General features: G+C 40.4%; 1 protein-coding gene across 1 annotated transcript in view; it reads right to left on the reverse strand.

Moving 5' to 3' along the window:
• LOC140922972 (uncharacterized) overlaps positions 1-5,128 on the reverse strand; it is a 29,977-nt gene extending 24,849 nt beyond the window's left edge. The window contains exons 1-3 of the mRNA XM_073373019.1: positions 4,997-5,128; positions 2,729-2,792; positions 444-527 (exon numbers count right to left, since the gene is read on the reverse strand). Coding sequence (XP_073229120.1) covers positions 444-527; positions 2,729-2,792; positions 4,997-5,092 — 244 coding nt within the window. The 5' untranslated portion in view covers positions 5,093-5,128. The remainder of the gene's footprint in view (positions 1-443; positions 528-2,728; positions 2,793-4,996) is intronic.
• Between the last annotated feature and the right edge of the window lie 7,447 nt (positions 5,129-12,575).

Below are 12,575 nucleotides of genomic sequence, written 5' to 3' on the forward strand. Positions count from 1 at the left end.
GAATGGAATTTGATCAAGAGAGTTGGACCCTCTATCACTCATAATCTGATTACGCGTGCTTTCACTGTCTGTCACGTCAAACTTACGCAAAGCACAGTGATTGAGCAAAAGCGTTTCGACCTTCAATCATTGTCGCCTTAGACTACGAGCAGTCTCTCTTTTTTCTTGGCCTGTCGAGCAAAACGCCCGAGACACGCCAATGGACTGCCGCTCTCGTTTCTTGCATCTCTCAACACTCGCAAGCGCGTGCACTCCCCATACTAAATCTGAAGAAAAAGAGAGACTGCTCGCAGTCTATTGTCGCCTGCACTCTGTAACCTTTGGTTATTACTAGTTTTATTAATAATTATTTTTAAAACAAAACCAAATTGATAGATCAATACAAAATGTACTACCTTCATCACAACCTCTAACCATACACTAATACTTTTTCTTGTCCATACCTCCTTTTCCAGACAAAATGAGAATCTTGTGTTTGACTGCATTCATTCGCAAATCAATCATTTCTTGATCTGGGTCTACAGCACCTGTTACATGTAAAGAGGTAGTTACTGATACTAGTTACTGTGAGAGGTAGTTACTAAATAGATAGACTAGATTTTTTGGATCCAAGACTTGTATTAATTACAATAAAAACCCACACATAAGAACCTAGATTTTTCCAACTTAGCCTAAATAGGTTCTTATAGAAATGGTACATGTATTTAGTGGGATTTTAGGCTACTTAGGTTCTTAAATAGGTTCTCAATTTGATAGGGGCACCAGCGATCAGCACAGATAACTAATACAGGGCATATGTGATATGGAATATGTTGCTGTTTTAAATAATTATCTAGAATACAGTCTAGATGATAACAGCAATTTTATCTTTCCAAAGTACTAGCATTTATGTCTCTCATGCTGCAGTATACTGACTGAAACCTAGCCTTAATTTTTTTCGGCTGTATTTTCATCTGTGCCTTTGTTTTTGTAAAATAAGCCTATTGAAAATTTTAGGCTAAATAGGTTCTTATGAAAAAGGGGTTTAAAATGAAAATTTTAGACTAACAGGTTCTTAAATTTAAGGTTCTTATATGTGCATTTTTACTGTATTTGAAGGTTGAGATTGAAGGCTAAGATTTGGGATATTTTAAAAACAAGATGAGGCTGAGATTAGGGATTGAAAGTGAGCATGAGATGCATATGTTAAAAATAATCATAAGTGCAATAACAGGATTGAGCAAAAATTTAGGTCAGGATGTCAGGATTGAGGAACCCTATTGGAGACACTGATTACTGGATTTTTGACCCACGCTCTTTTGCCCACCTTATTGTGCTAATACTGCCCTGCCAGAAGAGGTGAGCCTTTCTTTTGCTTGCTCTAGTTTTGCATACTCAAGAAAGACTCTGCATGAATCAAGTAAGATCTTTGTTGAGCATGCACAGCATGTTGCTAGCATATAAGTTAGAACTCAGGCCTAATAACCGTGCACTTGCTACAGCAGGCTCAGTTGTGACCATTGGTTTATCAATAAATGGACGCTCGCACTAAAAAAAAACAGTCTGATGAGAGAGAGAGAAGGATTGACTAGTCCACAAGTTTGGGCTATGGTGACCTCAAAGCTTTGATGTGATTCAGGCAGAGCCTCTTTTTATCCTCCTTACTCAGGAAGACAAAATCAAGCTCTGCTCACAGGTGTGGTAATTACACACTCAGATGCAAGCAAAATTTGAGGGCTGTTGGCATCAACAAGAAAAACAGAGGAGATCAGGGGCCAACCATGCATCTTAATTATTATCTAGCAGCGCAGTTTTCAAATAAAAATAACAAAACAAAAAATCCAGCATGCATTAAAATAAGGTCAGCTCTGAGTACAGTCCAACCTCTCAGTACGGACACCTCTAATATGGACACCTCTCTATCACGGACAGTTTCCAATGTCCCAACAAATTCTCATATATTTGCTATAAAAAAAAACTCTATAATATGGACTCTCTCTAATACAGACAACAGACACTAAATCCTGGCCCCATGCAGCTAGAGAGTAAATTCATATAAACTTAACCTCTTTATTACGGAAACTGTGGAGATCAGGCGAATCCTGCATCCCGAATCCCAATCAGATGAATCTGCACAGGGTGAATCCCGTCTAGTCTGGCTGATGAGCTATGCAAGGTGATATAAAGCCCAGTCACTGTATAGTATACCAAACAACGATTTGCGAAAGGTGTGCAGAGGAACATAACCGACTCTTTGAAGGCTTCAATGACTACAGATAGCATAAAGATCTTTTTTCTTACATTTTGTACTCTAGTTACTGTTTAATGCACTTGCAAAATAGCAAAAGACACTTTCAGAATTGTCCTTTACGTTACAACTTTTTATATGCGACATTGCGCTTTAGCTCGCTTTATTTTATAACAGTAATTTGTCTGTTGCTGAGATGTACAATGTTGTATGCTACTGAAAGGCAGTGTATTTGCACTGTGAATTAATAACTTTAAATGCAGTTTAAAGACGACTGTATGCCTGGTGTTAGCTACGGAACACTTAAAACTGTAAGTGGAGTCATAAAAGTGACGTCATCATAGTGACCTCTTTTATAAGGACACCTCTCTAATACGGACACTTCGCTCTGTCCCTTCGGTGTCTATATTGGAGAGGTTCGACTTTAATCAAAATACACTGTACATGTAGGGTTCATTAATACATGAAGAAAATAAAGGGCGTACATCGTTAGCTTCTCACCTTGCTGACTGCAAAGATATTGCCCTGGACATCCTTGACAAATGCTTGCTTTCCCTGCAAGGGACTGAAAAAAAAATGCCATTAATGCATGTCAATCGTCACCTCAGTGAGGATGATCAATTGTGATAATGATGTGAGCAGTGTAATAAGAGCGATGTTTTTGTCAAGCGTTTAAGTTTATTTTAGGTGAACTAGCTGCAGTCAAGCTCATTTCGCTAAGGTTCCTCGTCATTTAGACTTACACGTTTCTCCCAATGGGGTGTTTTTACACATTCGCGCTACTAAGACAATTCAGTTTCTTCAACAGGCCCTTTCTATTCCTCTCCCCATTATACCGGGTTCACCCCTTTGTCCGGTAATGGCTGTTATTAATCATCTTCGTCTCAATTCGGTTGGGCCATCAGATTCTCTTTTTTCAGTCAGATCACCATATGCTAAATCAACACAACCTATTACTTATTATTATTTTTCTAAATTTTTAGCCAAGGCCGTCACAGCATTAGGTTTAGACATGCTTATTCTCCACATAGTTTTCACTATGGCAGCGCTTCATTTCCCTTCGCATGTAAATGTCCCTGCAGATCTTATCAAGCTTCAAGGCGATTGGAGCAGCGATGTGCACTAAGTTTATTTAGAGATGTCTCCAGCACAAAAACACAGGCGTTTAATTCTGTGCCTTCCAAAATTCATCAATTAGTGTTTTATTGATATTTCTTTAATTTTGTTCACTACTAGCTATTTTTGTTGTTGAAGTGTATTTAATTTACTCTCATTTAATTTTGGGTTTGGGTATTGAATTATATTGTCAAATCATAGTTAATTTGTATCTCAGCTTTGCAGCCTGACAACTCCTTTGTCTCCAGATTTGTGGTCTGTGGTTAAAGGCAAAAAATGTGTCAATCATTACCTCAGTAAGGAGGATTAATTGTGACAATGACGCAAGCATTGTAATAAGAGTGCTCGTTGTGTTCATCAAGTGTTAGTCAGCTTATTTTAGCTGAACTGCAGTCAAGCTCATTTCACTACCCTAATTCCCTCCCACCCTTACAGTGTTGGAGTTATATTGTCAACTCATGGTTTTGCATCTCAGCTTTGCAGTCTGGCAATAAACTCCTTTGTCTCCAGACTTGTGGTCTGTGGTTAAAGGTAAACAATTAAGCCAAAATTATCTAAGACTTATAATATGTGTCACAGGAGGTTAAACCTAGGTTGATTCACAATTTCTTTTGTCTCCTAGCCCTAATTCATGGATAATTAGAGCTATGATTAAAACAATGTAGGAAAATAGGTTTTATGAGAGTGTTTTAATGTGGCTAAATATCATTTAGGCAAAGTTAAACTTGAGCGAGTTGGCCAGCGGTCTTCTCCCACTTCAGTATGTGACCTACGGGGCGGCCCGCGGGGATTTGCAGGGCTACTTGTGTGCCCTTTTGCTAGTGTTGCTTTGCATTGTAGCTTTGCTTGCTGATCGTAGCAGATCATTTTTAGCCTTCTTGCGAATCATTGCGGATTCTTGCTGATCGTAGCGGATCAATGTTTGCCTTCTTGCGAATCATTGCAGATTCTTGCTCCCTCTTCTCCCTCCCTGCCTGGTGGTTTGGTAAGTATTTTCTCAGGTAAGTATTCTCTTAGGTAAGTATCTCCACTGAATTTATTCAGTGTGACGGTGCCGGTTAGTGGCTGCTCTTGGGGTGGATCCCGCTTCCAGGGTTACCATGGATACCTCCTCTCTGCTTATTGCATTTGGCCCCCCACTAACCTTTAAGGCACCTGCTCCCAAGCTCATCATTAGCGATGAGTTTAATAAAAATAACAACTAGTGAACAACTTGTCCATGTCCGCAATCTTGAATTAAACCCATAGTCAACGACAATGGCCTTGAATTCGAGTTGCAATGATGTTGCGACGGTAGCCAGTCCTTCCCTTTTTCTCACCCCCCCCCCCCCCCCCCCACTACCACCACCACACCCCGCCCCGCTTTCCCACCGCTATAATCTCATTTGAAACAAAGATGGCCGCCCGTAACAATAAGCCCTTGATCTCGTCGATCTTACGGAAAAATAGGGGACTGTGAACAGCCTAAATTGCAAAGATCTTCCAGATTTAGTCAACGATGTGCCGTATTGTAGGCTAAATAGTTAACTTGAATGTGCATTCACTGAGAATGATATGTGAGTATGAAATCTGTACTGTCTGATGTGAATGTCAAAGACCGCACGGTTGCATTCACGTGTCTCCAAACTGCAATGATATTTACACCAAACTCACCGTTTCCGAAGGGCACCCAACTGCTTTCGCTTTTTCACCTTCGGCCTCCATTCTTAGGTCGTGCAACCCTCTTGTACTATAAAACAAAACGCGCATTACCTACTGTATCCCCATGTTGGACGCGTAGTGAGGGACTGGGTTCTAATTATGGAGTTGGATTGCCCCGGATCCAAAGACACGCGGAAGTCATTACAAGTATTATGTCATTATTAAAGTATAGTTTAGTTTAGTTTATTATATTTTTCCATATTTCATTATATTTCATTGTAAGAAACCCCCCCCCCCCCCCCCCAAAAAAAAGAGACCATGACAAAACGCCCAACAAAACGTACAGTATGAGGCCCAGTTCTAGGCCGGGCCCAGTTCTCGGCCACTTTTTGTTCAACGTTATTATTTTTCGAGCCACAAAGGTAGCTTGATTCCTTGTCTTTCGTCTTGCCGAGTTTTGAGTTTACAGCTACTATATACTGTGAGCACGTCGAGGTGACGCAGAGGTAGGTGAATTTGGTTTCCCCGAAAACGTGTTTTTTTTTACGGTTACTCGAATTACATGGTTTAATTCAAGTTATATTTTATCCGTATAGGGCCCAAATGAGCCAATTCTTGGCATAAAGAACGTAGAGTGATAAAGCTGTCGGTTAAATATAAACTTTTGCTGGCCTGTTTTATTCTTTGACCTTAATTTACTCCTCAATATTTCCTTAGTACTTTTGCGTATTTGCCTATTCTCGGCCATTCTGCTCGCCGTCAACACTAAAAGCGCTCATAGTTTTGAATGGAGTTTTTTGATGGCAGAGGAACCGAAATTTTAAATACAATTTCATCCGCCGTGGCAAGGATGAAAGAAAGAAGTGTTCTGGCGGTAGATATAAATTAAAAGTATGAGTTCTGACTTAAACCGTGTTTAAAATACCCAACTCTTTTTTAGCCTCGCTTGACTGCATTTTAGCGAAAAACTAGGAGTGCAAAAAACTTCCTTTTCTAACATGAAACAAAGCTCTTTAAGGATTATTCCTGATCAAAATATCAAAAAGCCTTATAAGTGATTTAACGACAACAAATGGTAATCAAGCGCTGTTTCTTTATATTTTGAGGAATCGAGCGCACTCTTTTGTGGCCGAGAACTTGGCTCTCTGGCCGATAACTGGTCCCACGAACGAAGCCTCCATTTTCGTTATTACTGGGGAGAAAACAGCGTTGAGCAGTCGATAGCTTTACATGTGTAAACTGAATGATGAAGCTAGTTGTGTGTGAAATTTCAAGTCCTCACGGCTATTCCAAGGTAAGAAATACAAGTTTAAGTTTTTTGTTGCCGAGAACCGGGCCCCATATACTGTACGTCTAGGTTCCTTCTATCTCCACAAAAGAACATGCAACTATTTATTTGGGCGACACTGTGCCACTCGATAGGTTCAGGCTATTTTCGTGATCCGGCGTTAATTTGAATGATATCAATGATCCCTCCACAGAAAAGAGCTGCGATACAAAGATGACAGCTGCCTCTCTACAGACTGCTGTTATGCATTTCACTTCTCCACCTCGTTCCCAAGGAGAGAACCCTGGGAACGAGGTTCTTCACTTCCGCATTTTGCTTTCTTCACTCGATCAAATCGAATTTAGTGCAGTGAAGTTACGACTGTTAATCGCAGGGTAAGTTCACAGGTATTATCGCTCAAAAACTGGTACAGTGTAGTCTTTGTTTGGGAAGTAGTAACGTTGGATCGTTACAAATAGCCTCTCACGGCAGCCCAGGGTAGCTTATATAGGAAACCCGCTTTGTGTAAAACAGAACTACTGCCGTACATGTTGGCAAACTGAATTTGATCACGATGAAGCTCTCAGCTCGATGGGCTTTACCATTTAAAGTGTCAGCTGAGAAGAGCAAGGGTTTTTAACTGATTGTTATGTTTTGACATTCAAAGAGTTAATTGATAGCCGAAATAAGCTGAGATTAAAGCTCACCATGCATGCGTTCATGCATCAGTGCCGTCCTTCTACAATATTCGTCACAAATCGTTGAAACAGACACCGCTTCTCTTGAATTTTCTAGAAAATTCTTGAGATTTACTCCTCACACTTTTATTCTCACTGTAATGTGCCCTCTCCCTCCCCAATGCTGAGCCACGCGTATTTTGAAGCACCGAGACCGCTGTAATACCCAAATCAACATTAGGGAAGGGGAAACGCACTCAAGTGTTTCAAGATTTTTGACGAGGATTGTAACTCCTCCTTACTGAGCGGCTTCAAAACCTCTAGTTGAACATCGATGTCTTCATTATCAGCACACGTTGACATTTATCAATAATTATGAGCCGGTTTTTTATCAACTTTTTAAACGGCAATGGAATATGGAATGGCTATAATCGGTAAACATCAGTGACAGATACAAAAAAACATCGGAGGCATCATCAGTGCATAAAATTATTACGGTAGCTGGAGCTAAACCATATTTACCCGGTTTGACTGTGACTTTTCTTTTACAGAAAGATTTAATTTATTTTAACCGTTTTGAGAAACAGATGAATGCTAGGAAAGTAAATATTTACACAAGTTGGGAATACTCTGGAGATTAAAAAATCTTAAATACATGATGAGACACAAAGGGCTTGCACTCTAAGTACCCCGGAAGGCTCCATACAATTCCTTATAATTTTGTTATAAGGGATTGTATGGAGCCTTCCAGGAGACTTTTCTTCATTAGCTTAGGCGCGGCGGATTTTGTCACGTATGATCAGCGCGAGGTGTATTACCCGACACCCTTCTGTCAGGAAAATGTCATCATATGAAAGCAAACCAGACACGATCGCGTCGGCAGGCCGAAGCCGGCAAAAATAAAAGGCTTTTCTTCTTCCATTTCAGAGGCCAGTTTTGTTTCGATGTGGTCAAAATAAATCAGGTTTGTAGGTTGTAGGTAATAAAATATTGTCTTATTCAGTTCTCAAGGACCTTTAGAAAACGAGCTAATTGACTAGAGAAAGAAGCGTGAAAACGCTTTTCTGGAAGAAAATATTTTTTAATTCTCGCAGCAATTTTGCGAAATCGCGAAGCGCAATATATTCAGTTTCTTCCAAAGCCGTCATGATTAAGCAGTGTAATGCCATCACAACTAAAAATGAATTTAGTTTGTATCGCGAAAATAGAGATGAAACAAAAAATGGATCGGAAAAATTAATAAAATCACCAAAAAACCGTCTCGCGGGAGCTTTGTCAAACAAACCGTTGGTTTATTTAATCTAACCTGGAAAAGGAGACGTCTGCACGCAGAATACATTTCATACTACATGTAGTTGTGATTTCGGGAACGGACCTCGGGAGCCTCATTGCCGTAATATCTTCTACATTGCAGAAACTACAGCAGAATCGCCCTGCTCGCGTGCTAACTTTCCGTTTTAATTATGACTATACAGTACCAGTGAATTGTTTCGAAATTTAAAGGGGCGAAATTTATTTCCATCAGCGCGTAGTTAGCTAGTTAAGCAATAATAATGCACAGCACTGTAAATAACACGGTTCTAGAATATCTGACGGCTTCGCGTTTTGTTCGTCGCTGCATGCGATTTAATCGCTTATAACCTAACAGAAAATGCATGAATACAAACAAGCTCGCTGTTCCACAACCCCGCACTGAATTTTAAAAGAGAAGCCTTTCTTGTAACGGAAGAGTGTTGTAGAACAGCTTGTCTCTGAAGGTGCGGCAATAATTTTTTTAAAGGAAAATTAAAAAACCTTAATTTAGATATATGTATCTTTACACAAGGCCTAAATGTAAAGCAGGTTTTTTATTGTTATATCGTTATTATTTTAGTTTTTATCTGGTTATATTTCTATACTTGAATGTAAATATACCTAAGGGAAATACCGTGTGTTACCTTACCTTACCTCTGTGATGTGTGTAAATTTGTCTTTTGCTATGGTTTTAGACAATACGACTTCTCTAGACTATCAATTGTGCGTCAAAACAATGTATCAAGCGCGCGATAAAGAAATTGTCTAAGTGCCACGGTGTAGCACTTTATGACAAAGTTTTAACTGGAAAACTTGTTGCCATCTGATGTACACCTGTATAGTTTATGTTTGTAAGCTCTACCTAAAATAATCACTTGGTTACACTGCACCCATGGGTGTGCCACCTAAAGTGCAGTCTATGTTTGTTAGCTCTTCCTAAAGAATCACTGGGTTACACTGCACCCATGGGTGTGCCACCTAAAGTGCAGCCTATGTTTGTTAGCTCTACCTAAAGAATCACTGGGTTACACTGCACCCATGGGTGTGCCACCTAAAGTGCAGTCTATGTTTGTTAGCTCTTCCTAAAGAATCACTGGGTTACACTGCACCCATGGGTGTGCCACCTAAAGTGCAGCCTATGTTTGTTAGCTCTACCTAAAAAATCACTGGGTTACACTGCACCCATGGGTGTGCCACCTAAAGTGCAGCCTATGTTTGTTAGCTCTACCTAAAAAATCACTGGGTTACACTGCACCCATGGGTGTGCCACCTAAAGTGCAGTCTATGTTTGTTAGCTCTACCTAAAGAATCACTGGGTTACACTGCACCCATGGGTGTGCCACCTAAAGTGCAGCCTATGTTTGTTAGCTCTACCTAAAGAATCACTGAGTTACACTACACCCATGGGTGTGCCACCTAAAGTGCAGCCTATGTTTGTTAGCTCTACCTAAAGAATCACTGGGTTACACTGCACCCATGGGTGTGCCACCTAAAGTGCAGTCTATGTTTGTTAGCTCTACCTAAAGAATCACTGGGTTACACTGCACCTATGGGTGTGCCACCTAAAGTGCAGCCTATGTTTGTTAGCTCTACCTAAAGAATCACTGGGTTACACTACACCCATGGGTGTGCCACCTAAAGTGCAGTCTATGTTTGTTAGCTCTTCCTAAAGAATCACTGGGTTACACTGCACCCATGGGTGTGCCACCTAAAGTGCAGTCTATGTTTGTTAGCTCTTCCTAAAGAATCACTGGGTTACACTGCACCCATGGGTGTGCCACCTAAAGTGCAGCCTATGTTTGTTAGCTCTACCTAAAGAATCACTGGGTTACACTACACCCATGGGTGTGCCACCTAAAGTGCAGCCTATGTTTGTTAGCTCTGCCTAAAGAATCACTGGGTTACACTGCACCCATGGATGTGCCACCTAAAGTGCAGCCTATGTTTGTTAGCTCTACCTAAAGAATCACTGGGTTACACTGCGCTCTGTGACGGACGTTTGCCTTCCGCTCTCTTCAGAGACAAAAAAGCTATAGTCTGTTTGGCCAAAAAACAACCTTTGTTCCCCTTAAAAATTTGACACCATATTGGGCCCCGAAAGACGTTAAAAGTTCTTCCACAATAGAAGAGTGTTTTGCTAGAGGTTAGAAACGTTTGACTTACATGAGTTTCAATTTAAAGATGCAAAAATTTATTAGCATAATTATAGCGCTCAAAACATTGTCATCAAACTCCTTGCATGTAGCCTGAATAAGCCAAGCAAATATAAATAAAGCATAATAACCAGAAATATTCGTAAAATGGTCTCGTTAAGTAAATTATACTTCAATTTGCGAAAGAAATTTATCTCTTGTATCCGTGTTACGCATCGAAAAAGCGAGGAGTCATCGCATGACATTAGGTAACAGAGGTAATACCTACGGGTTTCACGAATTCCAATTTCACGATTTTTCGCCGAGTAACAAATTTAAAACTTTAATTCTTACCTTACAGTTGTCGGTTCATTTACCTTACATTCGCCAACACTAGTAAACATGGACAAAACGATGAAATCCGGCACGCTTCTTTCAGAAGTAGCAAGCCGCATGAAGTAAATCCACCGATATGCGCTGCATTCTCACCACAAATATAAACATTTGTCGTGGAGAAAATACGACGAGGAGGAAAAAATGCCAGATCTTCGCCTCGGCAATGTATTTCAGCTACCAAGCCGGCGTATCTCCAGAAGGTGAACTCGAAGTGGGACAAACCTTGTGATTTTTTCAGGAGCGCTTTGCGCGCAAACTAATTTATTCTGGCGCGAAATGAAGATTAAGAAAATGTATCTGAAATCTAATACACGACAAGAAAATTTTCGCACTTTCGAGGAGCGCGACATATTAAATGGGATTAAGTCGGATTAGCTGCCAGCGGAGAAAACATCCTTGAGTGTGATTGTACTTCCAGTAAAAAGCCTTTGTGTCCTCTCATGACAAGGAGTCAGAGTGTTGCATTACACATGCATTTCGGGTCATTTTCGTAGCGTGCTTATATTATAAGATGATGTTTAACCCGAACGTTCATGCTAAACTCTTATCACAAGAAAAGAAATTCGCCTATAGGTTGATTTAAACGTCCAGCTAACGAGGGTCTTTTCAGAGATGTCTTTTCCAGGAGCCCATAACCCGGAGCAAGCAACTCCCATATTAGGCCTATGTCACGGCGTGTTTACGGACCAGTTTATTTCTAGACACGTTTTAGGGCACTTTTTCCCGCGAAAATAGAATCTCCACAATGTCTATGAGCGCATTCGAAGTATAAGATATCAAAAAGGAAAACTACAGTAACGTAATTAAAAGGCCAAAAATATCATTTTATACTTGAAGGAACGCCAGAATGTGTGCTTTGCACTCATGGTCTCCTGGAAGACACAAGCTGACTAGGGCTGAGACCTGTGCAAGAATCTTTATACAGTCATGTATAAATTTATATTCGCTCCACTCGAGTGTCTTCCAAATGCTTGAATTTTCCACAACCGGGGAAAATCCAAAATGCTGTCCCTCGTCTGCGCTTCTTAATAACAGGTGATTTCAGTTTGACCGTGAACTAAGAATAATCTTAAGTAGGGCATATTGATAGCTTTAATATTTAATAGACAAATTAATTAAATGGCTAGTTTAGTTGTTCTACATCTGACTAGCTTATCCTTCGAGCTTTCTGGGTCATTTAACTTTATGAAAACAACTTCTGATTATACATTATACAAACTTTTGAATTCTTCCCCTTTCTTGTTTTTCTACTAGTTTTATACTTTAGTATGGTAGCATCATCAGGACCGTCCCAGGCTTTCGTTCAACTGACCTCTCCAGAGGAAGGAAATTGGCTTTCTCTCGGACGCGCTTTGACATCAGTACTTTGTCAAGGTCTTCGCCCCTATATTAAACGAGAGATGGCTATTTTCTACAGCAACGTAACAGCCGCAATCACAAGATCACGCGCTGGCCCGTGCACCTGTGTCTATGATCCGAGCAGAAAGAAGAACCAATACCACGATGTGAGCACCTGTGCATGGGCAATATTTCTCCGGAACGCTCACCTCGGAAACAAACCAAACTGGAAGCAAAGTGATTCCTCCAAATGGATGGACCCCAATAATGGTCAGTGGGAGATAGCTAAACTTTTTCTCCCGGATATTGGAGGACATACTGTTATTGAGAGTGCCGAGGACATGGATGTCACTGCTATTTTGAATCTGATGTTCTGGTGTAATCACTTTACTGCTCAGCGATCTCTGATAAAAGATGTCCGAGAAACCAGAAATACGAAGTGGGTGCATGTTCCAAAACTGGAGTTGTCCCTAACAGAAAAACGAGCT

This window comes from Porites lutea, chromosome 13, assembly GCF_958299795.1.
Source record: "Porites lutea chromosome 13, jaPorLute2.1, whole genome shotgun sequence".
NCBI lineage: Eukaryota > Metazoa > Cnidaria > Anthozoa > Scleractinia > Poritidae > Porites > Porites lutea.